General features: G+C 40.4%; 1 protein-coding gene across 2 annotated transcripts in view; it reads left to right on the plus strand.

Annotated features, from left to right (window-relative positions):
- The window catches only part of INPP5B (inositol polyphosphate-5-phosphatase B), a 406,727-nt gene that overhangs the window by 25,968 nt on the left and 353,002 nt on the right, over positions 1–27,757 (plus strand). For both annotated transcript variants that reach the window (XM_053707160.1, XM_053707161.1), the window contains exon 2: positions 10,855–10,952. In XM_053707160.1, coding sequence (XP_053563135.1) covers positions 10,880–10,952 — 73 coding nt within the window. In that variant the 5' untranslated portion in view covers positions 10,855–10,879. The remainder of the gene's footprint in view (positions 1–10,854; positions 10,953–27,757) is intronic.

Below are 27,757 nucleotides of genomic sequence, written 5' to 3' on the forward strand. Positions count from 1 at the left end.
AAATATAATATAGGGGTCGGCGGTTTTAGGGGCAGCAGATTAGGGGTACATAGGGATAATGTAAGTAGCGGCGGTTTACGGAGCGGCAGATTAGGGGTTAATAATAATATGCAGGGGTCAGCGATAGCGGGGGCGGCAGAATAGGGGTTAATAAGTGTAAGGTTAGGGGTGTTTAGACTCGGGTACATGTTAGAGTGTTAGGTGCAGACGTAGGAAGGGTTACCGCATAGCAAACAATGGGGCTGCGTTAGGAGCTGAACGCGGCTTTTTTGCAGGTGTTTGGTTTTTTTTCAGCTCAAACAGCCCCATTGTTTCCTATGGGGGAATCGTGCACGAGCACGTTTTTGAGGCTGGCCGCGTCCGTAAGCAACTCTGGTATCGAGAGTTGAAGCTGCGTTAAAAATGCTCTACGCTCCTTTTTTGGAGCCTAACGCAGCCTTTATGTGGACTCTCGATACCAGAGTTATTTTTATGGTGCGGCCAGAAAAAAGCCGGCGTTAGTTTTTCGGGTCGTTACCGACAAAACTCCAAATCTAGGCCAATGTAAGTCCAGGTTAGTGTTGAGACCCTTGGGGACTAATGTCTCCAAAGTGAAAATCCATTTGGATTCCCTCTGTAGGAGCATATTAGCTCTGTTTCCACCCCGGGTGGGTACGGGGATGTGGTCAATTATAATGTATCTCAAATCAGATACATTATGCTTGTATTTAAGAAAGTGCCTTGGTACAGGTTGGTCAGAGCTGCCATCTCTTAAAGCCATACGTATGGATGACCTGTGGTTGGCCATGCGTGTTCGTAAATCATCCTGGGTCTTTCCAATGTAGAATTTTCCACATGGACAGTGTAACATGTATACCACATGTGTGGTAGTGCATGTGACCCTATAGTTGATGGTATAGCGTTTGTTTCTCAGAGGGTGAACAAAATATTTACTCTGCATCAGGCCATTACTTGTCACGCACCCACTGCATTTATAACACCCGTTTCTGTCAGAGCCCAACCAAGTATAGCTGGCTCTGTTGTCAATACGAAGGAGTTGATCACGGAGAGATCTTAATTTTCTGTACCCAACCATAGGGCCATCAAAATCACTAAATGGTAATGACCCATCAGACCTGATAATCTCCCAGTTTCTTTTCAGAATATTGGGAATTTCAATCTTATCAGGGCTGAATTCTGTAGAGACAATTAATTGCTTGTTGTGGATGTTCCTGGTTCTTTTCATCAATGCTTGTTCCTGTGTCACTGAAAGTGATTCAGCCAGTGGCCCTTGTAGGATGTCAGTAGAATACCCCCTGGTTTGAAATTTCAAATACATCTCATTTAGCTGTACCACTTTGGTACTGGGATCACTGTTATTTCTTACTACCCGTTTGAACTGTGATTTTGGTAGTGCCCTTTTCAGGGGGTGATGGCAACTCGTGGCATCCAACAGTGAATTGCGCTCAGTTGGCTTGTTAAACAGTGTGGTGGTCAATCTGCAGTCCCTCTTGATTAATCTGAGGTCCAGAAAATCAATTATTGACTTATCACAAGTCATCTTGAATTTTAGGTTTGGATTCTGTAGATTTAGTTTCAATAGCCAATCATCCAAGTCATGTTGGTGACAGCTCCATATTATGATGAGGTCATCAATGTATCTTTTGAATAACATTATCCTGGGGTCTTTGAATGCATCAGTGTCCTCCTCCTCAAAACACGCCATATATAGATTGGCATACGATGGGGCCACATTTGACCCCATCACACTGCCGGCAGTTTGGAGGTAGTAACTATTTTCGAATTTGAAATAAGTATATTTCAGACAAAATTCAGTCAATTCCAGAATAACATCCAAAGGAGGCCCAACATATGGGTATTGCAATAACTTTCTCCTGATTGCCATTAAGCCCTCATTGTGTGGAATTGCTGTGTATAAACTTGCGACATCTAGTGTCACTAAGATGTCATTTTCTTCAATGTCAGCTAGGTTGGTAATCAGCTAAACCACTTCAATAGAATCCAGAATAAAGAAGGGCATATTATGCACCAGTGGTTGGAACAGTGTGTCTAAATAAATAGCAATAGGTTGTAGTATGGAACCACGGGAGGACACTATCGGTCGTCCAGGTGGATGTGCCATGTCCTTGTGAACCTTCGGGAGCGTGTAAATGACAGGAGTGATGGGAAATTCCACCATCATAAATTCACTTATGCTTTTAGATAGACAATTAGACTCCATTGCTTGTATAATATAGTTATCAATTATACGCTTAAATTCCTTAGTAGGATCACTCACCAGTTTACGATACGTCAGGGCATCAGACAATTGTGACAGGATCTCCTTTTTGTAATTCGCATTGTCTTGGAGCACCAAAGCACCCCCCTTATCCGCTTCACGGCTAACCAATTGATGATTGTCCCTTAGGCCCTTTAAAGCAATGCGTTCTTCCTTGCTGAGATTGTTCCTCTGGATGTTCTTCTTTGAGTGTATGCTGTTACCTGTTTCTTGTTCCACCAGGCGTGTATAGGCGAGTATACTGGAATTTGTACTTTTGGGGTCAAATTGGCTCTTTTTCCTTAATTCATCCCACATGTTGTTAGTGGCTCCAAAATGTTCTTTCAAGGCTAGTTGTCTTTTAAATTTGTAAAGATCCACTTGCAGTGAAAAATCGTCTGTCTGGTTAGTAGGTATGAATTTCAAACCTTGGGTAAGCACCCTTCTTTCAGCATTAGTGATGTCATGGCTGCTCAGGTTGATGATGATGTCGTTGTTCATCATCTCCTCCAGTACCTTGGGGGTCTTCCTCTTGTACCCCTGCCCCCCTCGTCTTGTGTGGGGCCTCTTCCAAGCTCGTTTTTTGAGCGGGTAGACATGCCGTATGTAGTAGTGGTATTCTCAGTGCGGGGTCCTGTAACCATTGGTTCACCTTCACTGCTTTTACCTGTGCTATCCACCGTATCAAGATTTTTGGGTTTATATACTCTGGTACGTCTGTGTCTGTATATCGGTCTTCTCTCTTCAACACCTAGTAGCCATCTGTACACCAGTTTTTCCTTATAATCTGATATGACGGAATCCCATTTTCTTTCTTTAAAGGCAATCAGGTCTGTCTCATAATCATCCAGTTCCTTCTTCATTTTACTAAGCCAGTCATCCTGTTACAAAGATGCCATATGTTCAGCTTCAAAGCATTTAATGTCATCATCAAGTTTTTTCAATATGTCACTAGCCTCATTAATCACAAGCAATATGAGGTCCACGGAACATTTGTTAAGTATTCCACACCATTTAGTGCAGAATACTGGATTGTTTCTCCCTATAGTGGGAACATTCTTCACTCTGAACCCTTTTGGGATAAACATCTTCCGGTGGTAGGCAGACAGGTACCCCCCATGCATTTTGAAGTCAATATTACGTTTTTTCAGTTTTAACAGGTTGTTATACAATTGCTCAGGCTGTTCTCCCTTAGCCTTTATAGTAATTTCATCAAACCTGATCTTGCTGGCATCCTCCTCAGTAAACTGGAAGATATTACCTCCCAGTATGTCATCTGCACTCTCAGTCAGTGCAGCATGTTCAGTATGTGCAGTCTGTGTGGATTGTGTCATGATGTTAATTCACAGAGCGTAATGAATCCAAGGAAAACAATAGTAGGTAGGGTGCTATGGGTTAAATGATAAACACAATATTCCACAGGAACCCAGCACTCACTTAAAGTTGCAGCTCCCAGGGTGCCCACAAAGTATTATACACAATCCTCCAAGAAGCAGGCACACGCTGGCGTTTCAAACTGATTTTTAATCACATCAAAAATCAAATAGTGAACGTTTTCGGGCTTACGCCCGTCCTCAGACTTAATAATAACAATGTGTACTTACCACCCCTATATGTGCTACCAAACAGGTCCCCTGGTGAGCCGCTCTGCCGCATCCGGGACTCACACAACACAGGCGACGCAACTGCGCATGTGCCAACCGTACTACGGAGTCCCCTCTGGGCCAACGGAAATTAGTCCTAATAAAAGCAAAACAGACTGCATAACTATATGCAGGACAAGAATATACATAGACAGCAAGCTGTAAATACAATTGGAATTACAAAATGAAACATCAGTACTTATAAAGCAATTGTCAATGATACATCATTACTCAAACGGCATAGATAAATCATACATGGAAGCCTGTTGCAAGAATCAGTTAGACATATATAGCATAGTAACCCAGGACCATGGTAACATAACATACTATGGTATATGTTGAATAAACATGTTGGCAGTATATAATACAGCATATTTAAGCAGAATAGACATCAAACAAAATAAGAGCATGTTTGAAAAAGACACACTAAATAGCTAACCAACATGTTACTTGATACTGCAGATATTACTTGTATGGCAAGCCTAAATATATATTAGGGAAATGATCACATAGACATCCTATCATCAATGATGCATATGGCCCGCTAGCATAAACCCCACATTTTAAGATTTATTATAGAATTGAACATGGGCACACTAACTGACCAATCATGTGACTTCCAATATAATTTATTCCACCAGATTTCACAAAAAACAATGTAAGTCCAGGTTAGTGTTGAGACCCTTGGGGACTAATGTCTCCAAAGTGAAAATCCATTTGGATTCCCTCTGTAGGAGCATATTAGCTCTGTTTCCACCCCGGGTGGGTACGGGGGATGTGGTCAATTATAATGTATCTCAAATCAGATACATTATGCTTGTATTTAAGAAAGTGCCTTGGTACAGGTTGGTCAGAGCTGCCATCTCTTAAAGCCATACGTATGGATGACCTGTGGTTGGCCATGCGTGTTTGTAAATCATACATTCGTACAGAAAAGGAAGATCTCTCCGTGATCAACTCCTTCGTATTGACAACAGAGCCAGCTATACCAGCCGGACTTGGTTGGGCTCTGACAGAAATGGGTGTTATAAATGCAGTGGGTACGTGACATGTAATGGTCTGACGCAGAGCAAATATTTTGTTCACCCCCTGAGAAACAAATGCTATACCATGAACTATAGGGTCACATGCACTACCACACATGTGGTGTACATGTTACACTGTCCATGTGGAAAATTCTACATTGGAAAGACCCAGGATGATTTACGAACACGCATGGCCAACCACAGGTCATCCATACGTATGGCTTTAAGAGATGGCAGCTCTGACCAACCTGTACCAAGGCACTTTCTTAAATACAAGCATAATGTATCTGATTTGAGATACATTATAATTGACCACATCCCCGTACCCATCCGGGGTGGAAACAGAGCTAATATGCTCCTACAGAGGGAATCCAAATGGATTTTCACTTTGGAGACATTAGTCCCCAGGGGTCTCAACACTAACCTTGCATTTTTAATCTTAGCTGAGAGCTTGTAAGTGAGTGCTGGACTTTCTCTGTGTGCTATATATAATATCTCCACGCATATATACTCACACAAACACATATACAGATACGTGCATATACACACACACACACATATTCACACACACACAAATGCTTATACAAACACATATACATACATAGACACACACACACATATATCTACACATACACACAAAAACACATATACCAACACATAAACACAAACATATACTTACGCAAACAAAAATACACAATTACACATGTACATACACACACACAAACACACACATACACACACAGGCAAACACATATACATGCAAACACACACACAAATACATACACATATACATACATATATACACACACACAAATATACATACAAACACACAAATATATACATACATACACGCACACACAAACACATATAGGTGCATATACACACAAACACATATACACACACAAATATACATACACAAACACACACACCAACACACATATTTACACACACAAACACACACATACACATATACATATAAATACACACACAAACACACATGCGCGAGCGCACACACACACACATACAAACACACACACAAATACATACACATGCATACATACTACACATACACACACACAAACACATACATTCATTCACATATACACACATACATATATACAGTATATATATATATATATATATATATATATATATATATATATATATATATATATATATATATATAGAAAGCAAGAGAATGCACTCTCAGGACTTTTTGCAAAAGAAACCAATTTAATGGAACGTTTTCGGGGTTCACAACCCCTTCATCAGCATGTTGTGAACCCCGAAAACGTTCCATTAAATTGGTTTCTTTTGCAAAAAGTCCTGAGAGTGCATTCTCTTGCTTTCTATTTTTACAATATATCATTGCACCCAGGCGTGTTGACCACTGGTGGGCTGAACTGGAAATCGTCTACTATATATATATATATATATATATATATATATATATACACAGTATATACACACATAAGTAAGAAATTAGGCTTTAAAAACTGACGGCTAGATTTAGAGTTTGGCGGCCAAAGGGGTGCGTTAGCTACGCGTGCTTTTTTTCCCCCGCACCTTTTAAATACCGCTGGTATTTAGAGTTCACAGAATGGCTGGGTTTTCAGTGCGTTAGGCTCCAAAAAGGGAGCGTAGAGCATAATTTAACGCCACTGCAACTCTCGATACCAGCGGTGCTTACGGACGCGGCCAGCTTCAAAAACGTGCTCGTGCACGATTCCCCCATAGAAAACAATGGGGCTGTTTGAGCTGAAAAAAAAACAAACACCTGCAAAAAAGCCGCGTTCAGCTCCTAACGCAGCCCTATTGTTTCCTATGGGGAAACACTTCCTACGTCTGCACCTAACACCCTAACATGTACCCCGAGTCTAAACACCCCTAGCCTTACACTTATTAACCCCTAATCTGCCGCCCCCGCTATCGCTGACCCCTGCATAATATTTTTAATCCCTAATCTGCCGCTCCGTATACCGCCGCAACCTACATTATCCCTATGTACCCCTAATCTGCTGCCCTAACACCGCCGACCCCTATATTATATTTATTAACCCCTAATCTGCCCCCCACAACGTCGCCTCCACCTAACTACACTTATTAACCCCTAATCTGCCGACCGGATCTGAGCGCTACTATAATAAAGTTATTAACCCCTAATCCGCCTCACTCCCGCCTCACTAACCCTATAATAAATAGTATTAACCCCTAATCTGCCCTCCCTAACATCGCCGACACCTAACTTCAAGTATTAACCCCTAATCTGCTGAACGGAGCTCACTGCTACTCTAATAAATGGATTAACCCCTAAAGCTAAGTCTAACCCTAACACTAACACCCCCCTAAGTTAAATATAATTTAAATCTAACGAAATTAATTAACTCTTATTAAATAAATTATTCCTATTTAAAGCTAAATACTTACCTGTAAAATAAATCCTAATATAGCTACAATATAAATAATAATTATAATGTAGCTATTTTAGGATTAATATTTATTTTACAGGCAACTTTGTAATTATTTTAACCAGGTACAATGGCTATTAAATAGTTAATAACTATTTAATAGCTACCTAGTTAAAATAATTACAAAATTACCTGTAAAATAAATTCTAACCTAAGTTACAATTAAACCTAACACAACACTATCATTAAATTAATTAAATAAATTAACTACAATTATCTACAATTAAACCTAACACTACACTATCAATAAATAAATTAAATACAATTCCTACAAATAAATACAATGAAATGAACTAACTAAAGTACAAAAAATAAAAAAGAACTAAGTTACAAAAAATAAAAAAATATTTACAAACATTAGAAAAAAATTACAACAATTTTAAACTAATTACACCTACTCTAAGCCCCCTAATAAAATAACAAAGCCCCCCAAAATAAAAAAATACCCTATTCTAAATTAAAAAAGTTCAAAGCTCTTTTACCTTACCAGCCCTGAAAAGGGCCCTTTGCGGGGCACGCCCCAAAGAACAAAACATACATCCCCCCCCCCAACATTACAACCCCCCACCCACATACCCCTAATCTAACCCAAACCCCCCTTAAATAAACCTAACACTAAGCCCCTGAAGATCTCCCTACCTTGTCTTCACCACACCGGGTCCCGATCTGTCCAGAAGAGCCTCCGAAATCTTCATCCAAGCCCAAGCGGGGGGCTGAAGAGTGACGTCCATCCTCCGGCTGAAGTTTGGATCCAAGTGGCGGCTGAAGAAATCCATCATCGGGCTGAAGTCTTGATCCAAGCGGGCACTGAAGAAGTCCATCATCGGGATGAAGTCTTCTATTAAGCGGCATCTTCAATCTTCTTTCTTCCGGAGCGGAGCCATCTTCTTCCCAGCCGACGCGGATCCATCCTCTTCGACCGACGCCTACTCGCCGAATGACGGTTCCTTTAAATGACGTCATCCAAGATGGCGTCCCTCGAATTCCGATTGGCTGATAGGATTCTATCAGCCAATCGGAATTAAGGTAGGAAAATTCTGATTGGCTGATGGAATCTGCCAATCAGATTCAAGTTCAATCCGATTGGCTGATCCAATCAGCCAGTCAGATTGAGATCGCATTCTATTGGCTGTTCCGATCAGCCAATAGAATGCGAGCTCAATCTGATTGGCTGATCCAATCAGCCAATCGGATTGAACTTGATTCTGATTGGCTGATTCCATCAGCCAATCAGAATTTTCCTACCTTAATTCCGATCTTGGATGACGTCCCTTAAAGGAACCTTCATTCGACGGTTGGACGTCGGAAGAAGAAGATGGGTCCTTGCTGGAGGTCTTCAAGATGGAGCCGTTCCTCATCGGATGAAGATTGAAGATGCCGCTTGGAAGAAGATGGTTGCCGGTCCGGATCTACTCTTCTTCCCGGATAGGATAAAGACTTTGGAGCCTCTTCTGGACTTCTTCAGCCGTCGCTTGATAGAAGACTTCAGCCGGATGATGGATGTCTAGCCCCCGCTTGGGCTTGGATGAAGATTTCGGAGCCTGGAACGATCGGTGATACCTGGCATGGTGAAGACAAGGTAGGAAGATCTTCAGGGGCTTAGTGTTAGGTTTATTTAAGGGGGGTTTGGGTTAGATTAGGGGTATGTGGGTGGTGGGTTGTAATGTTGGGGGGGTATTGTATGTTTTTTTTTACAGGCAAAAGAGCAGTTTTCTTTGGGGCATGCCCCGCAAAGGGCCCTTTTAAGGGCTGGTAAGGTAAAAGAGCTTTGAACTTTTGTAATTTAGAATAGGGTGGGGCATTTTTTTATTTTGGGGGTCTTTGTTATTTTATTAGGGGGCTTAGAGTAGGTGTAATTAGTTTAAAATTGTTGTAATTTTTTTCTAATGTTTGTAAATATTTTTTTATTTTTTGTAACTTAGTTCTTTTTTATTTTTTGTACTTTAGTTAGTTTATTTAATTGTATTTATTTGTAGGAATTGTATTTAATTAATTTATTGATAGTGTAGTGTTAGGTTTAATTGTAGGTATTTTATTTAATTAATTTATTGATAGTGTAGTGTTAGGTTTAATTGTAACTTAGGTTAGGATTTATTTTACAGGTAATTTTGTAATTATTTTAACTAGGTAGCTATTAAATAGTTCTTAACTATTTAATAGCTATTGTACCTGGTTAAAATAATTACAAAGTTGCCTGTAAAATAAATATTAATCCTAAAATAGCTACAATATAATTATAATTTATATTGTAGCTATATTAGGATTTATTTTACAGGTAAGTATTTAGCTTTAAATAGGAATAATTTATTTAATAAGAGTTAATTTATTTCGTTAGATTTAAATTATATTTAACTTAGGGGGGTGTTAGGGTTAGGGTTAGACTTAGCTTTAGGGGTTAATCCATTTATTAGAGTAGCGGTGAGCTCCGGTCAGCAGATTAGGGGTTAATACTTGAAGTTAGGTGTCGGCGATGTTAGGGAGGGCAGATTAGGGGTTAATACTATTTATTATAGGGTTATTGAGGCGGGAGTGAGGCGGATTAGGGGTTAATAACTTTATTATAGTAGCGGCGAGATCTGATCGGCAGATTAGGGGTTAATAATTGTAGGTAGCTGGCGACGACGTTGTGGGGGGCAGATTAGGGGTTAATAAATATAATATAGGGGTCGGCGGTGTTAGGGGCAGCAGATTAGGGGTACATAGGGATAATGTAGTTGGCGGGGGTGTACGGAGCGGCAGATTAGGGGTTAAAAATTTAAAATATAGTGGCGGCGATGTGGGGGGACCTCGGTTTAGGGGTACATAGGTAGTTTATGGGTGTTAGTGTACTTTAGAGCACAGTAGTTAAGAACTTTATGAACCGGCGTTAGCCCAGAAAGCTCTTAACTACTGACTTTTTTCTGCGGCTTGAGTTTTGTCGTTAGATTTCTAACGCTCACTTTAGCCACGACTCTAAATACCGGCGTTAGAAAGATCCCCTTGAAAAGATAGGATACGCAATTGACGTAAGGGGATCTGCGGTATGGAAAAGTCGCGGCTGGAAAGTGAGCGTTAGACCCTTTAATGACTGGCTCCAAATACCAGAGGGCGGTAAAAACCAGCGTTAGGAGCCTCTAACGCTGGTTTTGACGGCTACCGCCCAACTCTAAATCTAGCCGTGAGTGAACTAGTACTTTTTTTGACTAATAACCTTTTTATCCTTCTGGTAAACTATAGTGATATTTCTATAGCTGTATTTCAAACAATGTTTAAACCTTAAATTTCTTAAATGGCTAAAATGTCAATATTTTCTACTTTTATTGTGACTGAAATCACCACACAAGTACCACTTGTCTACTGCTCATATCCTGTCTAGAGTAAGATGCATCTAAAATGTCTGCTTCATTGTTTTATTATGGGGGGGAGGCAGTTTGCATTATATTCCTGTGAATAAAATGTGGTGATTTGCTTTACTTGCTCAGGTTGTTCCTATACAAACACAAGAGAATGGCTATTTGTGCTGAGGATATAACGCTGGATGAAATAATTCCACTGGTAAATGGCATCACCATTGAGAAAGGTAAATGAAACAACTAATATGGGAACAATACATATAAACAGAGCAGTTCACTTTAAAATGTGACAATGATTGTCGTATGACTTTACTATATCCGATGTTCATTTCACCTTACAGCTTTTTCAAACCCTATAATAATAATAAAAAAAACTTTAAAAAATGAGAAACAGACTAGCTAATTAGAGAATTATAGCACTACATATTTTTTATTAAAATTAAATCCACTTAAAGGGATATGAAACCAAATTTTTTTCTTTCATGATTCAGATAGAACATGCAATTTTAAGCAACTTTCTAATTTACTCCTACTTTTATTTCTTTCTTAAGACACAGTGAGTCCACGGAATCATCAATTACTGTTGGGAATATCACTCCTGGCCAGCAGGAGGAGGCAAAGAGCACCACAGCAAAGCTTCTCTTCCCACAATCCCCAGTCATTCTCTTTGCCTTCAATGCAAGGAGGAGGTGAAGTTTAGGTATCTGCTTAAGAATTCTTCTATCAAGATTTTTTTTTATTTTGGAAGCCTGAGCAGGCTTGCTCTGATCTTCCCTGACAAGCTGGGTTTAGCTGTACTCCACGTTAGTCCCTTCAGTAGGGCTGTGGTAGCTTCTAAGCAGTCACAAACTTGTGGGGTGGGCCTCACTGTGTTTTCCTGACAAGATTGCTGCCCTCATACAGAATGCCAGAGTAGGCTTACTCTGTTCCTTTTTCTATCCACAGGTCTCTGTGAGGAGTGGCTTCCTCTCATACCAGGTGAATTATCCTTCTGTCAGACAGTCAAGGGTGCAGGTAAGTGCCATTTTATTTGTTATAAGAAGACCCTGGCACTAGAGCTAGTAGGCTGCACCTTATATGGGGCTACGTTATTCCTGAGAGTCAGAATTAATTTGACAGGATGCAGGGCACTGTGTGATGGTAACAGGACTTCAAAGTCCTTAAAAGAGAGAGAGTTTATGATGCTTATAGAGTGTTTTAACTTTATTGGTGGCTCAGCTGGTTAGACTGCTTGCTTGTGCAGTCTTTATATTTTGAGGGCTATTTTGTGCCTTTTTATGTGGCATTTGCGGTCCATTTACGGAGTCGGCTGTGACATCACGAGTGGCGGAGCTTCTCCCTCTAGATGCAGCGCTCGCTGTTGCTTGGCGCCCTTTTTTTTCCCTTATTGAGAGTTTGTTGGCTTCGGTTACCTCTTTCCTCACTCAGGGGCTGATTCGTTGTGCTCCACTCCATGCCAGAGAGGGACAGGTAGGTACCTTAGCTTAGGGCTGAGGTGTAGCGGTGCCAGTGCGGTTCTCCTGAATTTTTATAACTAAATTGGGAGCTAAGTCATTTTCAAAAAATATTTTTCTCTAAATTTGTGATATCATTTGCAAGATGGACTTAGAGTCTATCGCCTAGATTACGAGTCTTGCATTAGCCTTAAAAGCAGCATTGAGGGGTCCCAACTCTGCTTTTTAACGCCCGCTGGTATTACGAGTCTGGCAGGTACAGGTGTACCGCTCACATTTTTCCGTGATTTTTGCATGCCGCAAATCCCCTTACGTCAATTGCGTATCCTATCTTTTTAATGGGATTTTCCTAACGCTGGTATTACAATTGCTGGAATAAGTGAGTGGTAAACCCTCTCCTGTCCAGACTCCTACTGCATTTAAAAGACAGTAGTTAAGAGTTTTATGGGCTAACACCGTAACATAAAACTCTTAACTAAAGTGCTACCAAGTACACTAACACCCATGAACTACCTATTAACCCCTAAACCGAGGCCCCCTCCCCCCACATCGTTAACACTTAAATAAAAATTTTAGACTCTCTTTGATGTAATATTGTTCTAAAGGTGAATCTTGTTTGTTAATACTTATTTCAACTTCAATAAAAAATTTAAGGAAAAAAAATAAATAAAATTTTTAACCCCTAATCTGCTGACCGGACATCGCCGCCACTGTAATAAATATATTAACCCCTAAACCGCCGCACTCCCGCCTCGCAAACACTACTTAAATTTTATTAACCCCTAATCTGCCGTCCCTAACATCGCCGACACCTATCTACATTTATTAACCCCTAATCTGCCGTCCCCAGTGTTGCCGCTACTATATTAAATTTATTAACCCCTAAACCTGTCTAACCCTAAGTCTAACCCCCCCTAACTTAAATACAATTTAAATAAAACAAAATAAAATTACTACAATTAAATAATTATTCCTATTTAATACTAAATACTTACCTATAAAATAAACCCTAAGATAGCTACAATATAACTAATAGTTACATTGTAGCTATCTTAGGGTTTAGTTTTATTTTATATGCAACTTTGTATTTATTTTAACTAGATACAATAGTTATTAAATAGTTATTAACTATTTAATAACTACCTAGTTAAAATAAGTACAAATTGGGGGGGGGGCGTGTCTAGCAGCCATTATGGTCGGTAGCATTATTGGAAACGGAGTAAATGGGGCTTATGGAATGGCAGTTTTTCTACTAACTACAGACATTTAGCTTGATTTCTCCAGCAAAGAAGATCTCTCTGTCAGATACTGAACCATTTGATATCTTTCTTAAGTGTGATATACCTGTGGAGCACGCTACGGACCATTATGCCTTATTGTGGCACATTACCGCAAGTATTACAGACTCCCTTCCCCCCAGGGGTTATCGGCACAACATCCCTCAATTAAGTTTTATAGCGGAGGCGCTCAGATGACTTTTATGGCAATGGAGGAAGAAGAGTATGCATTAATAACGACCTTACTAACTGGGTTTGAAAATAAAATGGCTAAATACTTTGACCACCTCATACTTCTGGCACGCATCAAACATGTGGAGGAGGATGACAGCGTGCATAAGCCAGAGGGGTCAGAAACCACAGAGTCTCGCTACGGTGAACAACCCGAGGATACTGACCCTTCTCTTGTGCACCGGGTAGCTCAGGAACAGGCCGGGGGCTCTTACTGTGTGGGCGCTGCGGAATGGAGCGACATACAGGATGTTCGGCAACGTGAAAGTGGCTGTAACTCAGTTCCTCTCGCAGCTATTGAGCACAGGACACCAATCAATCTGAACTTGTTCTCAGTCACAGCCTGGAGAGATGCGGCCGGTCTGCTGGGAGGTGTCTGGGACATAAGTAAATCTCTACAATTCAGCAGTAGTGTCCCTTTGCAGAGGTGGGTAGTAAGAGGTCACGATCTCCCCTCAGACTGCACAGCAGATATGCAGCCAATGACCCATACAAGGAAGAACCCTTTTGACTTTATGTCTGGAACACTGAGCCCATGCAAAGTTGGAATAGGATAGAGGCCAGCTATCCATCTAGGATATGCAGAATATTTCTGTTCAAGGCTGCATTTTTTTCCCCTAATTCTGTTCAAGCACTTTGCATTCTAGTGACTTTATCCACAGTTGAACTGTCTGTATGTTATATATTTGTGGGGAAGTCTCAAGGTTTGGTAGTTCAGGCACACGTTTATGTGTTTATTTCTTGACCATTATAGCTTTACTGTTAAGTTCTCCTTTTTTGTGCTGATGTTGGTGTCTAGGACTTAGTGCTCATAATAGTTCATAAGTAGCTGCCAGCTCAAACTAGGCAATCCCTCGGAACCCCTTGCCGCGTTAGTATGCACACCCTCCAGTACCAAGTCCCTTAGTATATACTAGCCAGAGCAGTATAGTAGACCTTGTGCCTACAGTAATGCTACTCAACTAAACATCTGCTTTGTTAATGGATGCATGGTGACATTGTATTTATGCCAGGATTGCTATCAGTTGAACGTTAATTTGAGATATTACATTACTCTATCACTTTATCTTCATATGTTATAACTTGTTTTGCCTCCTCTAAATATTGCTCTATATAATTTTACTCTGTGTTCTGGGAACTTTGGATAGTTAAGTTTGATTATTTCTGTGAGTGCTATTAATGAGAGAGGGGCTTGCTGCTTTTTATAAATTTACAACAAGATAGACTGTCTACCAGTTATGTTCATAAATATATGTAGTACACTATAGCAGGCTATATATAATATTTACTACTCCTTTCTTGTTAACATATGAAAACTGTACTTAACTAATATTTGTGTGTTTAATATTTGCCTTCCTAGATATTCAGTTATTGCTGAATATACATGCTACTCCTTATCTATAAGTCTTTGCAACTCCACCATAGCTGAGATGAAAGAATATTTAGCTATGTACCAGCAAGTTTCCCTCTCCCACTCCTTATACTCCAAACAGGTATCCAGAGTACTTACCAGGTTCATCTTCTCCCTTTTTATACCAGCTAAATTTTATGTAGAGCAATCTATTATAGCCTCGTCCCCCCCCCCCCCCCCTTATACTGGATCCTATACCCATTTTTCTTTAAAGGGACAGTCAACCCAAAAATTACTTTAACTAATTTAGATTAGTTAACTAACTATCTTTACAGTAAACTGTAGCCAAATTTCCATCTAAATAAAGTTTGGCAGAAAATAAACTTACTAGATCTCATCTGGCAGTTTGGAAATGGCCGCCTGACCCCTCCTTCTCTGACGTCTCCCAAAAGCTTGCACTAGTACAGGATCCTTTTCTCGAGTCTAGTAGTCTCGTCCCTGCGCGCTCCTGCAATTTCAGCTAACAGCTGTTCATGCCCAGCCGGCACTCACTGCCTCTTATCCATGCTGTGTGTTACAGAGACTGAGAGGCAGTGAGTGCCGGGCAGGCAGCGATATGATGGTCTGAGATAATCTTGTAACCAGAATATTACGTTATTGATCTAACCACTTCTGCCCAGGAACAGTCTCTTCTTCAAAATCACTTTATTTCTTGTTGCATATTGTATATATTGGTGTCACTATTATCGTACTCTATTCCTGATATAATGTATATACATTTACTGATTGTAAATACTAGTGCTACGGGTTGGCGCTTGTTTGATACATTTTGGTAAGTAGACAATTATTTGATCTTGCAATTAACAATTGCTAATATCGATAGTAAACAATATCCCCATTCTTGTATTTAGTAGTTTGCAAATACTTGTCCTGCAGGGTAGCGCTTTGTACTATTGGACAATTAACCTACTAGTATAGAGAATAATGGATTGTACAATCTATATAGCAGAGTGTCATTCGATGTTGAAAGCTTGCATATACCGGCTGTGTTAAATGTAATTGCGCTCCACCGTTCACTTACTTTACATTATAAGATAACTTGTGTATGTTTAAAATACAGTTTATTCAAACATGGTGATTCAATATTACGTAGGAGATATATATTTAACTATTCACATTCATGTCATTACCGGTATTTGGTATTGTTACCACATATTAATCTAAGTGGTTGGATCCTTCTATACCCTCCTTCTATGTAACACTCCAAACCGGAGGTTCTGCGATAGATACAACTGTTAACGCTTCACTAAATTAGTGGTTCCACCCCAATGCAAGGAGACTGATTCTCTTATATATCGTAAATTATAATTATAGTTCATTTTCCATTCAACTCGGATAGATTAGTTAAAAATACAACAACATATGGGACCCCATCGTCCCACACAACCCCCCTGGTTAAAAATACAACAACGATGGGGTCCCATAATAACGTAATATTCTGGTTACAAGATTCGATATATAAGAGAATCAGTCTCCTTGCATTGGGGTGGAACCACTGATTTAGTGAAGCGTTAACAGTTGTATCTATCGCAGAACCTCCGGTTTGGAGTGTTACATAGAAGGAGGGTATAGAAGGATCCAACCACTTAGATTAATATGTGGTAACAATACCAAATACCGGTAATGACATGAATGTGAATAGTTAAATATATATCTCCTACGTAATATTGAATCACCATGTTTGAATAAACTGTATTTTAAACATACACAAGTTATCTTATAATGTAAAGTAAGTGAACGGTGGAGCGCAATTACATTTAACACAGCCGGTATATGCAAGCTTTCAACATCGAATGACACTCTGCTATATAGATTGTACAATCCATTATTCTCTATACTAGTAGGTTAATTGTCCAATAGTACAAAGCGCTACCCTGCAGGACAAGTATTTGCAAACTACTAAATACAAGAATGGGGATATTGTTTACTATCGATATTAGCAATTGTTAATTGCAAGATCAAATAATTGTCTACTTACCAAAATGTATCAAACAAGCGCCAACCCGTAGCACTAGTACTTACAATCAGTAAATGTATACACATTATATCAGGAATAGAGTACGATAATAGTGACACCAATATATACAATATGCAACAAGAAATAAAGTGATTTTGAAGAAGAGACTGTTCCTGGGCAGAAGTGGTTAGATCAATAACGTAATATTCTGGTTACAAGATTATCTCAGACCATCATATCGCTGCCTGCCCGGCACTCACTGCCTCTCAGTCTCTGTAACACACAGCACACAGCATGGATGAGAGGCAGTGAGTGCCGGCCGGGTATGAACAGCTGTTAGCTGAAATTGCAGGAGCGCGCAGGGACGAGACTACTAGACTCGAGAAAAGGATCCTGTACTAGTGCAAGCTTTTGGGAGACGTCAGAGAAGGAGGGGTCAGGCGGCCATTTCCAAACTGCCAGATGAGATCTAGTAAGTTTATTTTCTGCCAAAGTTTATTTAGATGGAAATTTGGCTACAGTTTACTGTAAAGATAGTTAGTTAGTTAACTAATCTAAATAAGTTAAAGTAATTTTTGGGTTGACTGTCCCTTTAATCCAAGCGTCTCTTGTCTGCTGTAATCTTTTCTTTCTCTCACAAGTATTCTTGTTAGTTATATCCCTCCATCACTACAGATCTATTGAAGAATCCGAAAACCCAATTCAGCTATCTGATAAATATTTCCCTCACCACAAGTGGACTTGCTGATTTCTCACTATATTATCATTCTGTATCTACTTCAGTTTACAGGGAGTGGTCTTCTTGGCCTAACCCTTTGCGACATAGGGATATAACTCTGTCAACTTATATTCGTAATACCCCTCATAACACTAAAAAAGAGACCCTGTATTTACTCCTGAGAAACTCCACCTCTATACTCACCAGCAAATGAAGAACTATGTATGTGTTCAGTATAAGATGATAATTATTACATCCTTGTCTAAGACTTATTGTATACCTTTTTATGTTTGTAATTTCTATGCACATACCCATGTGGAGTTGTATTACTTTATTTTCTCTTCCTTGTCTCAATAAAAATATTTTTCAAAAAAAATAAAAAATGTTTTGGATTAACACACACCTAACACTACAGGGATTGCAGAATTATTAGGCAAATGAGTATTTTGACCACATCATCCTCTTTATGCATGTTGTCTTACTCCAAGCTGTATAGGCTCGAAAGCCTACTACCAATTAAGCATATTAGGTGATGTGCATCTCTGTAATGAGAAGGGGTGTGGTCTAATGACATCAACACCCTATATCAGGTGTGCATAATTATTAGGCAACTTCCTTTCCTTTGGCAAAATGGGTCAAAAGAAGGACTTGACAGGCTCAGAAAAGTCAAAAATAGTGAGATATCTTGCAGAGGGATGCAGCACTCTTAAAATTGCAAAGCTTCTGAAGCGTGATCATCGAACAATCAAGCGTTTCATTCAAAATAGTCAACAGGGTCACAAGAAGCGTGTGGAAAAACCAAGGCGCAAAATAACTGCCCATGAACTGAGAAAAGTCAAGCGTGCAGCTGCCAAGATGCCACTTGCCACCAGTTTGGCCATATTTCAGAGCTGCAACATCACTGGAGTGCCCAAAAGCACAAGGTGTGCAATACTCAGAGACATGGCCAAGGTAAGAAAGGCTGAAAGACGACCACCACTGAACAAGACACACAAGCTGAAACGTCAAGACTGAGCCAAGAAATATCTCAAGACTGATTTTTCTAAGGTTTTATGGACTGATGAAATGAGAGTGAGTCTTGATGGGCCAGATGGATGGGCCCGTGGCTGGATTGGTAAAGGGCAGAGAGCTCCAGTCCGACTCAGACGCCAGCAAGGTGGAGGTGGAGTACTGGTTTGGGCTGGTATCATCAAAGATGAGCTTGTGGGGCCTTTTCGGGTTGAGGATGGAGTCAAGCTCAACTCCCAGTCCTACTGCCAGTTTCTGGAAGACACCTTCTTCAAGCAGTGGTACAGGAAGAAGTCTGCATCCTTCAAGAAAAACATGATTTTCATGCAGGACAATGCTCCATTACACGCGTCCAAGTACTCCACAGCGTGGCTGGCAAGAAAGGGTATAAAAGAAGTAAATCTAATGACATGGCCTCCTTGTTCACCTGATCTGAACCCCATTGAGAACCTGTGGTCCATCATCAAATGTGAGATTTACAAGGAGGGAAAAAGTACACCTCTCTGAACAGTGTCTGGGAGGCTGTGGTTGCTGCTGCACGCAATGTTGATGGTGAACAGATCAAAACACTGACAGAATCCATGGATGGCAGGCTTTTGAGTGTCCTTGCAAAGAAAGGTGGCTATATTCGTCACTGATTTGTTTTTGTTTTGTTTTTGAATGTCAGAAATGTATATTTGTGAATGTTGAGATGTTATATTGGTTTCACTGGTAAAAATAAATAATTGAAATGGGTATATATTTGTTTTTTGTTAAGTTGCCTAATAATTATGCACAGTAATAGTCACCTGCACACACAGATATCCCCCTAAAATAGCTATAACTAAAAACAAACTAAAAACTACTTCCAAAACTATTCAGCTTTGATATTAATGAGTTTTTTGGGTTCATTGAGAACATGGTTGTTGTTCAATAATAAAATTAATCCTCAAAAATACAACTTGCCTAATAATTCTGCACTCCCTGTACACTATCATTAAATTAATTACCTAAACTAACTACAATTAATTACAATTAAATTAAATAAACTAAAGTACCAAAAAAAACCCACTAAATTACAGAAAATAAAAAATAATTACAATTTTTTAAGCTAATTACACCTACTCTAATCTCCCTAATAAAATAAAAAAGCCCCCCCAAAATAATAAAATTCCCTACCCTATACTAAATTACAAATAGCCCTTAAAAGGGCCTTTTGCGGGGCATTGCCCCAAAGTATTCAGCTCTTTTACCTGTAAAAAAAAAAGACAATACCCCCCCAACATTAAAAGCCACCACCCACACACCCAACCCTACTCTAAAACCCACCCAATCCCCCCTTAATAAAACCTAACAGTACCCCCTTGAAGATCACCCTACCTTGAGCCGTCTTCACCCAGCCAGGCACAAGTGGACCTCCAGAGGGGCAGAAGTCTTCATCCGATCTGGCCAGAAGAGGACATCCAGACCGGCAGAAGTCTTCATCCAGGCGGCATCTTCTATCTTTTTCCATCCGGAGCGGAGCGGGTCCATCTTGAAGACATCCGACGCGGAGCATCCTCTTCCATCCGACGGCGACTGAAAGATGAAGGTTCCTTTAAGTGACGTCATCCAAGATGGCGTCCCTTCAATTCTGATTGGCTGATAGAATCCTATCAGCCAATTGGAATTAAGGTAGGAAAAATCCTATTGGCTGATGCAATCAGCCAATAGAATTGAAGTTCAATCCTATTGGCTGATCCAATCAGCCAATAGGATTGAGTTTGCATTCTATTGGCTGTTCCAATCAGCCAATAGAATGCAAGCTCAATTCTATTGGCTGATTGCATCAGCCAATAGGATTTTTCCTACCTTAATTCCAATTGGCTGATAGAATCCTATCAGCCAATCGGAATTGAAGGGACGCCATCTTGGATGACGTCACTTAAAGGAACCTCCATTCTTCAGTTGCCGTCGGATGGAAGAGGATGCTCTGCGTCGGATGTCTTCAAGATGGACCCGCTCCGCTCCGGATGGAAGAAGATAGAAGATGCTGCCTGGATGAAGACTTCTGCCGGTCTGGATGTCCTCTTCTGGCCGGATCGGATGAAGACTTCTGCCCCTCTGGAGGTCCACTTGTGCCTGGCTGGGTGAAGACTGCTCAAGGTAGGGTGATCTTCAGGGGGGTAGTGTTAGGTTTTATTAAGGGGGGATTGGGTGGGTTTTAGAGTAGGGTTGGGTGTGTGGGTGGTGGGTTTTAATGTTGGGGGAGTATTGTATTATTTTTTTTTACAGGTAAATGAGCTGATTACTTTGGGGCAATGCCCCGCAAAAGGCCCTTTTAGGGGCTATTTGTAATTTAGTATAAGGGTAGGGAATTTTATTATTTTGGGGGGCTTTTTAATTATATTAGGGGGATTAGAGTAGGTGTAATTAGCTTAAAAAAATTGTAATTATTTTTTTATTTTCTGTAATTTAGTGGTGGGGTTTTGGTACTTTAGTTTATTTAATGTAATTGTAGTTCATTGTATTTAGTTTAGGTAATTAATTTAATGATAGCGTAGTGTTAGGTGTAATTGTAATTTAGGTTAGGATTTATTTTACAGGTAAATTTGTTTTTATTTTAACTAGGAAGTTATTAAATAGTTAATAACTATTTAATAACTATTGTACCTAGTTAAAATAAATACAAAGTTGCCTGTAAAATAAATATAAATCCTAAAATGGCTACAATGTAACTATTAGTTATATTGTAGCTATCTTAGGGTTTATTTTATAGGTAAGTATTTAGTTTTAAATAGGATTAATTTATTTAATTATATTAAATGTATTTAGATGTATTTAAATTATATTTAAGTTAGGGGGGTGTTAGGGTTAGGGTTAGACTTAGGTTTAGGGGGTAATACATTTATTATAGTGGTGGCGACGTTGACGGCGGCAGATTAGGGGTTAATACATGTAATATAGTTGTGGCGACGTTGGGGGGGCAGATTAGGGGTTAAAAAATAAAATGTAGGGTTTGGCGATGTTGGGGGCATCAGAATAGGGGTTCATAAGTATAATGTAGGTGGCGGCGGTGTCCGGAGCGGCAGATTAGGGGTTAATAATATAAAGCAGGTGTCGGTGATGTCGGGGGCAGCGGATTAGGGGTTAATAAGTGTAAGGTTAGGGGTGTTTAGACTCGGGGTTCATGTTAGGGTGTTAGGTGTAGACATAAATTTTATTTCCCCATAGGAAACAATGGGGCTGCGTTAGGAGCTGAACGCTGCTTTTTTGCAGGTGTTAGGTTTTTTTTTCAGCCAGCTCAGCCCCATTGTTTCCTATGGGGAAATCCTGCACGAGCACGTTCAGCCAGCTCACCGCTGACTTAAGCAACGCTGGTATTGAGGTGAGATGTGGAGCTAAATTTTGCTCAACGCTCACTTTTCTGAGGCTAACGCCGGCTTGCAGAAAACTTGTAATACCAGCGTTGTCTTAAGTGAGCGGTGAGAAAAAAAGGCTTGTTAGCACCACACACCATTACCGACAAAAACTCGTAATCTAGCCGTATGTCTGCTATAGAGTGCAAGTTTTGTTTGAATTCCCAAGTTGAACCCCCTTTGCCTTTTTGTAGTTGTATTGAAAGAACTCTGATGTACAAAGACAGACTGTTTGTTTCTGAGCCACCATTCTCTCAAGTTGATACTGTTCAGGCAATGCCATAGTCTCTTCCTCAAGTGCCCCAACCCATACTAACATCACATGCAGTGTCCTGCGGTTCCTTGCAATCTCCTGAGGGAGTGTATTTGAAGGCCGAATTTTCTGCCCGGGTATCCTCGGTGGTATCTGAGGTGCTAGGTGCCATCCCCATGCTGCAGGGGAAACATAAGAGGAAAATTAGAGAATCAGATAGTGAGGTATCAGATCCTGTACAGGCTAACCAAGTTGCTCTTTCCCATAAGTCTGAGATGAGGATACTTCGGTAGCCTCTGAGGGTGAAATCTCTGATTAGGATAGTGTAACTCCTTCTTCTGATGCTGAAGTGGTTTCCCTCAGATTTAAGCTTGAACACCTTCGTGTTTTATTAAAGAGACATGAAACCCAAACTTTTTCTTTCATAATTCAGATAGAGAATACAATTTTAAACAACTTTCTAATTTACTTCTATTGTCTAATTTATTTCATTCTCTTGGTATCATTTGTTGAAGAAACAGCAATGCACTAATGGTTTCTAAATGAACACATGGGTGCGCCAATCACAATCAATATATATATGCAGCCACCAATCAACAGCTAGAACCCATGTTCTCTGCTGCTCCTGAGCTTGCCAAGATAAACCTTTCAGGAAAGGATAACAAGAGGAGGACGCAAATTAAGTAATAGAAGAAAATTGAAAAGTTGTTTAAAATTGTATTCTCTATCTGAATCATGAAAGAAAAATTTTGTGTTTCATGTCCCTTTAAAGGAGGTTTTGGCTACTTTGGATGACTCAGATTCTCCTGTTGTTGTCAACCCTAAGAAATCTAGCAAATTGAATAGATAATTTGACGTTCCCTTCCCAGGGGAGGTGTTTCTAGTGCCAGACCGTGCTACTGAAATTATTGCCCAGCAATGGGAGAACCCAGGGATTCCTTTTGGAAATTTCAGAGGTAAGTCTTCCCCCTCCTCTACCAAGCAGGAGCAGTCCAAGCCTGTATGGAAGCCCAAGTCAGTATTAGAACAAGAAGCCTGCAGCTGAATCTAAGTCAGCATAGAGGGTCTGCCCCTGATCCCGGATTGGATCAAGTAGGGGGCAGACCCTCTCAATTCTCTCAAGCTTGGAAACGAGATGTCCCAGACCTGTGGGCCGTGGACATAGTATCCCAGGCTTACAAGTTAGAGTTCAAGACCTTTCCTCCCAGGGGCAGGTTTTAACTCTCAAGATTATCTGTAGACCAGATAAAAAGAGAGGCATTCTTGAAATGTGTTCAGGATCTTTCTCTCTTGGGAGTGATAGTTACAGTCCCTATTCCGGAACAGGGTCTCGGGTTCTACTCTAACCTGTTCATGGTGCCCAAAAAAAGGGAACTTTCAGGCCTATTCTAGATCTAAAGTTTCTAAAAAATTTCTCAGAGTGTCTTCCTTTAAGAGGAGACTATCCGTTCCATTCTTCCTCTGGTTCAAGAAGGTCAATTCATGACTACCATAGACCTGAAGGAATGCATATCTGCATGTTCCCATTCACAGGGACCATCACAGGATTCTGAGATTTGCCTATCTGGACAAACACTTTCAATTTGTAGCACTTCCATTTGGCCTCTCCACAGCTCCCAGGATTTTCTCAAAAGTTCTGGAAGCTCTGTTGGCAGTAATTCAGTCATTCTGGTTCAGGTGCCATCTTTTCAACTACCAGAATTTCATACAGAGATCTTGTTGTCTTTTCTTCGTTCCCACGGATAAAATGTGAATTTGGAAAAGAGTTCTCTTGTTCCAGCTACAAGAGTGGTCTTTTTAGGGACCATTATAGATTCCCTATCAATTCAAATATTTCTGATGAAAGTCAGAAGAGTCAAGATTCTTTCCTCTTGCCTATCTCTACAGTCAGCTGTACAACCATCAGTGGCCCAATGTAAGGAGGTAATTGGTTTGATGGTGGCTTCTATGGACATAGTTCCCTTTGCACAATTCCATTTGAGATTCCTACAGCTATGCATGCTCGTTCAATGGAATGGGGATTATGCAGACCTGTCTCAGAGGATAGTTCTGGATCAATCAACAAGAGAGACTCTGCCGCGGTGGCTGTCTCAAGAGCATCTGTCCCAGGGGACATGTTTTCAGAGACCCTTATGGGTAATTGTGACCACGGATGCCAGCTTGATAGTTTGGGGAGCAGTCTGGGACACGTTGAAGGCACAGGGACTTTGGTCTCAAGAGGAATCTGCTCTCCCCATAAACATTCTGGAGATGAGAGCGATCTTCAATGCCTTGATGGCTTGGCCTCAAGTGGCTTTAGCCCGGTTTATCAGGTTCCAGTCGGACAACATAACCTCAGTGGCTTACATAAACCACCAGGGGGGAACCCGGAGTTCCTTAGCCATGAAGAAGGTGGCTCGAATCATTCAGTGGGTGGAGACTCACAATTGCTGTCTATCTGCCATCAACATCCCAGGAGTGGACAATTGGGAAGCGGATTTCCTGAGCAGACAGACTTTCCATCCCGGGGAGTGGGAACTCCATCCGGAAGTGTTCTCCAGTTTAACAACCAAATGGGGATTACCGGAATTGGATCGGATCTGATGGCGTCTTGTCAGAATGCCAAGCTCCCAAAGTACGGTTCAAGGACGAGAGATCCTCAGGCCTTTCTGATAGATGCTCTGGCAGTTCCTTCGAACTTCAGGTTGGCATATCTGTTTCCTCAGTTTGCTCTCCTTCCACGAGTCATTGCTCGGATCAAGCAGGAGAGAGCATCAGTGATTCTAATAGCTCCTGCGTGGCCTCACAGCATCTGGTATGCAGATCTAGTTTGTCTGTCAGTACCCTGAAGGGTCAGATCTCTCCCTTATCTATTTTACTACACAAGCGTCTGGCGGACATGCCAGATTTGCAATCTTTTTGTCAGGCCTTGGTCAGAATCAGGCCTGTGTTTAAATCTGTTGCTCCTCCTTGTAGCCTTAACCTTGTTCTTAAAGTTTTGCAACAGGCTCCATTTGAGCCAATGCATTCCATAGATATTAGGTTGTTATCTTGGAAGGTTTTGGTTTCTTACTGCTATCTGAGCTCTCAGCTTTGCAGTGTGAATCTTCTTATCTCATATTTCATGCAGATAAGGCTGTTCTTCGTACCAAGTTTGGTTTTCTTCCAAAAGTTGTTTCGGACAGAAGTATTAATAAGGAAATTGTTTTACCTTCTCTTTGTCCTAATCCTTCTTCTCATAAGGCTGTTAAATTTTATTTACAGGCAACTAAAGACTTTCGCCAGTCTTCAGCATTGTTTGTGTGTTTTTCTGGGAAATGCAAGGGCCATAAAGCTACTGCTACTTCTCTTTCTCTTTGGTTGAGAAGTATTATTTGTTTGGCATATGAGAATGCTGGACAGCAGCCCCCTGAGAGAATCACAGCTCACTCCACTAGGGCTGTTTCTTCTTCTTGGGCCTTCCAGAATGAGGCCTCCGTAGAACAGGTTTGCAAGGCTGCGACTTGGTCTTCCTTGCATACTTTTTCAAAATGTTATAAATTTTACACTTTTGCTGAGGCTTCTTTTGGGAGAAAAGGTGCTTCAAGTGGTGGTGCCTTCTGTTTAGGTTACCTGTCTTGTCCCTCCCTAATCATCTGTGTACTCTAGCTTGGGTATTGATTCCCAACAGTAATTGATGATTCCGTGGAATCACTGTGTCTTAAAAAAGAAAACAAAATGTATGCTTACCTGATAAATTTCTTTCTTTCAAGAAACGGTGAGTCCACGGCCCACCCTTATTTTCAGACAGTTATTTTTACCTTTAACCTCAGGCACCTCTACATCTTGTGTTATTTACTTTCTCTCCTTTTCCTTCGGTCGAATAACTGGGGATTGTGGGAAGGGAAGTGATACTTAACAACTTTACTGTGGTTCTCTTTGCCTCCTCCTGCTGGCCAGGAGTGATAATCCCAACAGTAATTGATGATTCCGTGAACTCACCGTGTCTCGAAAGAAAGAAATTTATCAGGTAAGCAAAATTTTTGTTTTTTTTCTTCATTCTCTTGGTATGCTATGATTGCTGACTGAACACATGGGGGAGCCAATGACAATCGGTATACACATGCAGCCACCAATCAGCAGCGAGAACCTAGGTTCTTTGCTGCTTCTGAGCTTTCCTAGATAAATCTTTCAGCAAAGGAAAACAAAAGAAGGAAGCAGCTTAAATAATAGAAGTAAATTGGAAAGTTATTTACAATTGTATTCTCTATCTGAATCATGAAAGAAAATGTTTGGGTTTCATATCCCTTTTTAATTAAAAGCATGCAAGGTGCTGCCACAATATAGCTCATAGCCAGTAGTTTTTAAAGGGAGAATAAGCACCTTGTAATTACAATGTATATTAGCCAAGTCTAAACTTTTTTAAAACAAAGTGACACTCAAGTCAAAATTAAACTTTCATGATTCAGATAGAGTATGTAATTTTAAACAACTTTCCAATTTACTTCCATTATCAAAATGTGCATAGTCTTTTTATATTTAGACTTTTTGAGTCACCAGCTCCTACTGAGCATGTGCAAGAATTCATTGAATATATGTATATGAATTTGAAATTGGCTGATGGCTGTCATATTATACAGGAGGAGTGGAAAAATACAAAACTTTAAAAATTTCTCAGAAAAAAATCTGCCACTCACTTAAAGTTCAGAGTAAGTGCTATTGCATTGTCTTGTCATCATGCATTTGTTAATTATGCAAATCTGCTGTATTTACTGGTCCTTTAACATCTTGTTTGCTGTAATTGTTTTTCCGAAGCCAAACTCTACACAAAATTTGCCTAATTTGCAGGTGGAAATTCAGGCTTGAGTCCACAGCTGACAATGCTAGCCATGGTCATACTGTTAGTATAAAGTGCATTGTTTTACATTTCTTACCTGTTAAAGCCAGTTAGGTAAAGATATGTAGAAGGGTTATCCTTAAAGACTTTGCCAGCCACTTCAATAACAAAATTGACTCCATCAGAAATGAAATCAGCTCTCAACATAATTGCATTCTCTCCCCCCCTCAAATGCTCTCACTCAACCACAACCCAAATAACCTTAAACTAAGCTCATTCTCCCCTGTTACTGAGGAAGAATTTTCAGCACTTATACTGCGCTCTCACCTCACTACCTGTCCCCTTGACCCAATCCCCTCACAGCTACTCCCCTCCCTCTCTGCTACCCTTACCCCTATACTAACACACATTTTCAACCTCTCCCTCAGCACTGGTATATTTCCCTCATCGCTGAAACATGCACTGGTCACACCTATTCTCAAAAAACCTTCCCTTGATCCTACCTCCCCATCCAACCGCCCTATTTCCCTCCTCCCTCTTGCCTCAAAGCT

This window comes from Bombina bombina, chromosome 3, assembly GCF_027579735.1.
Source record: "Bombina bombina isolate aBomBom1 chromosome 3, aBomBom1.pri, whole genome shotgun sequence".
Classification (NCBI taxonomy): Eukaryota; Metazoa; Chordata; class Amphibia; order Anura; family Bombinatoridae; genus Bombina; species Bombina bombina.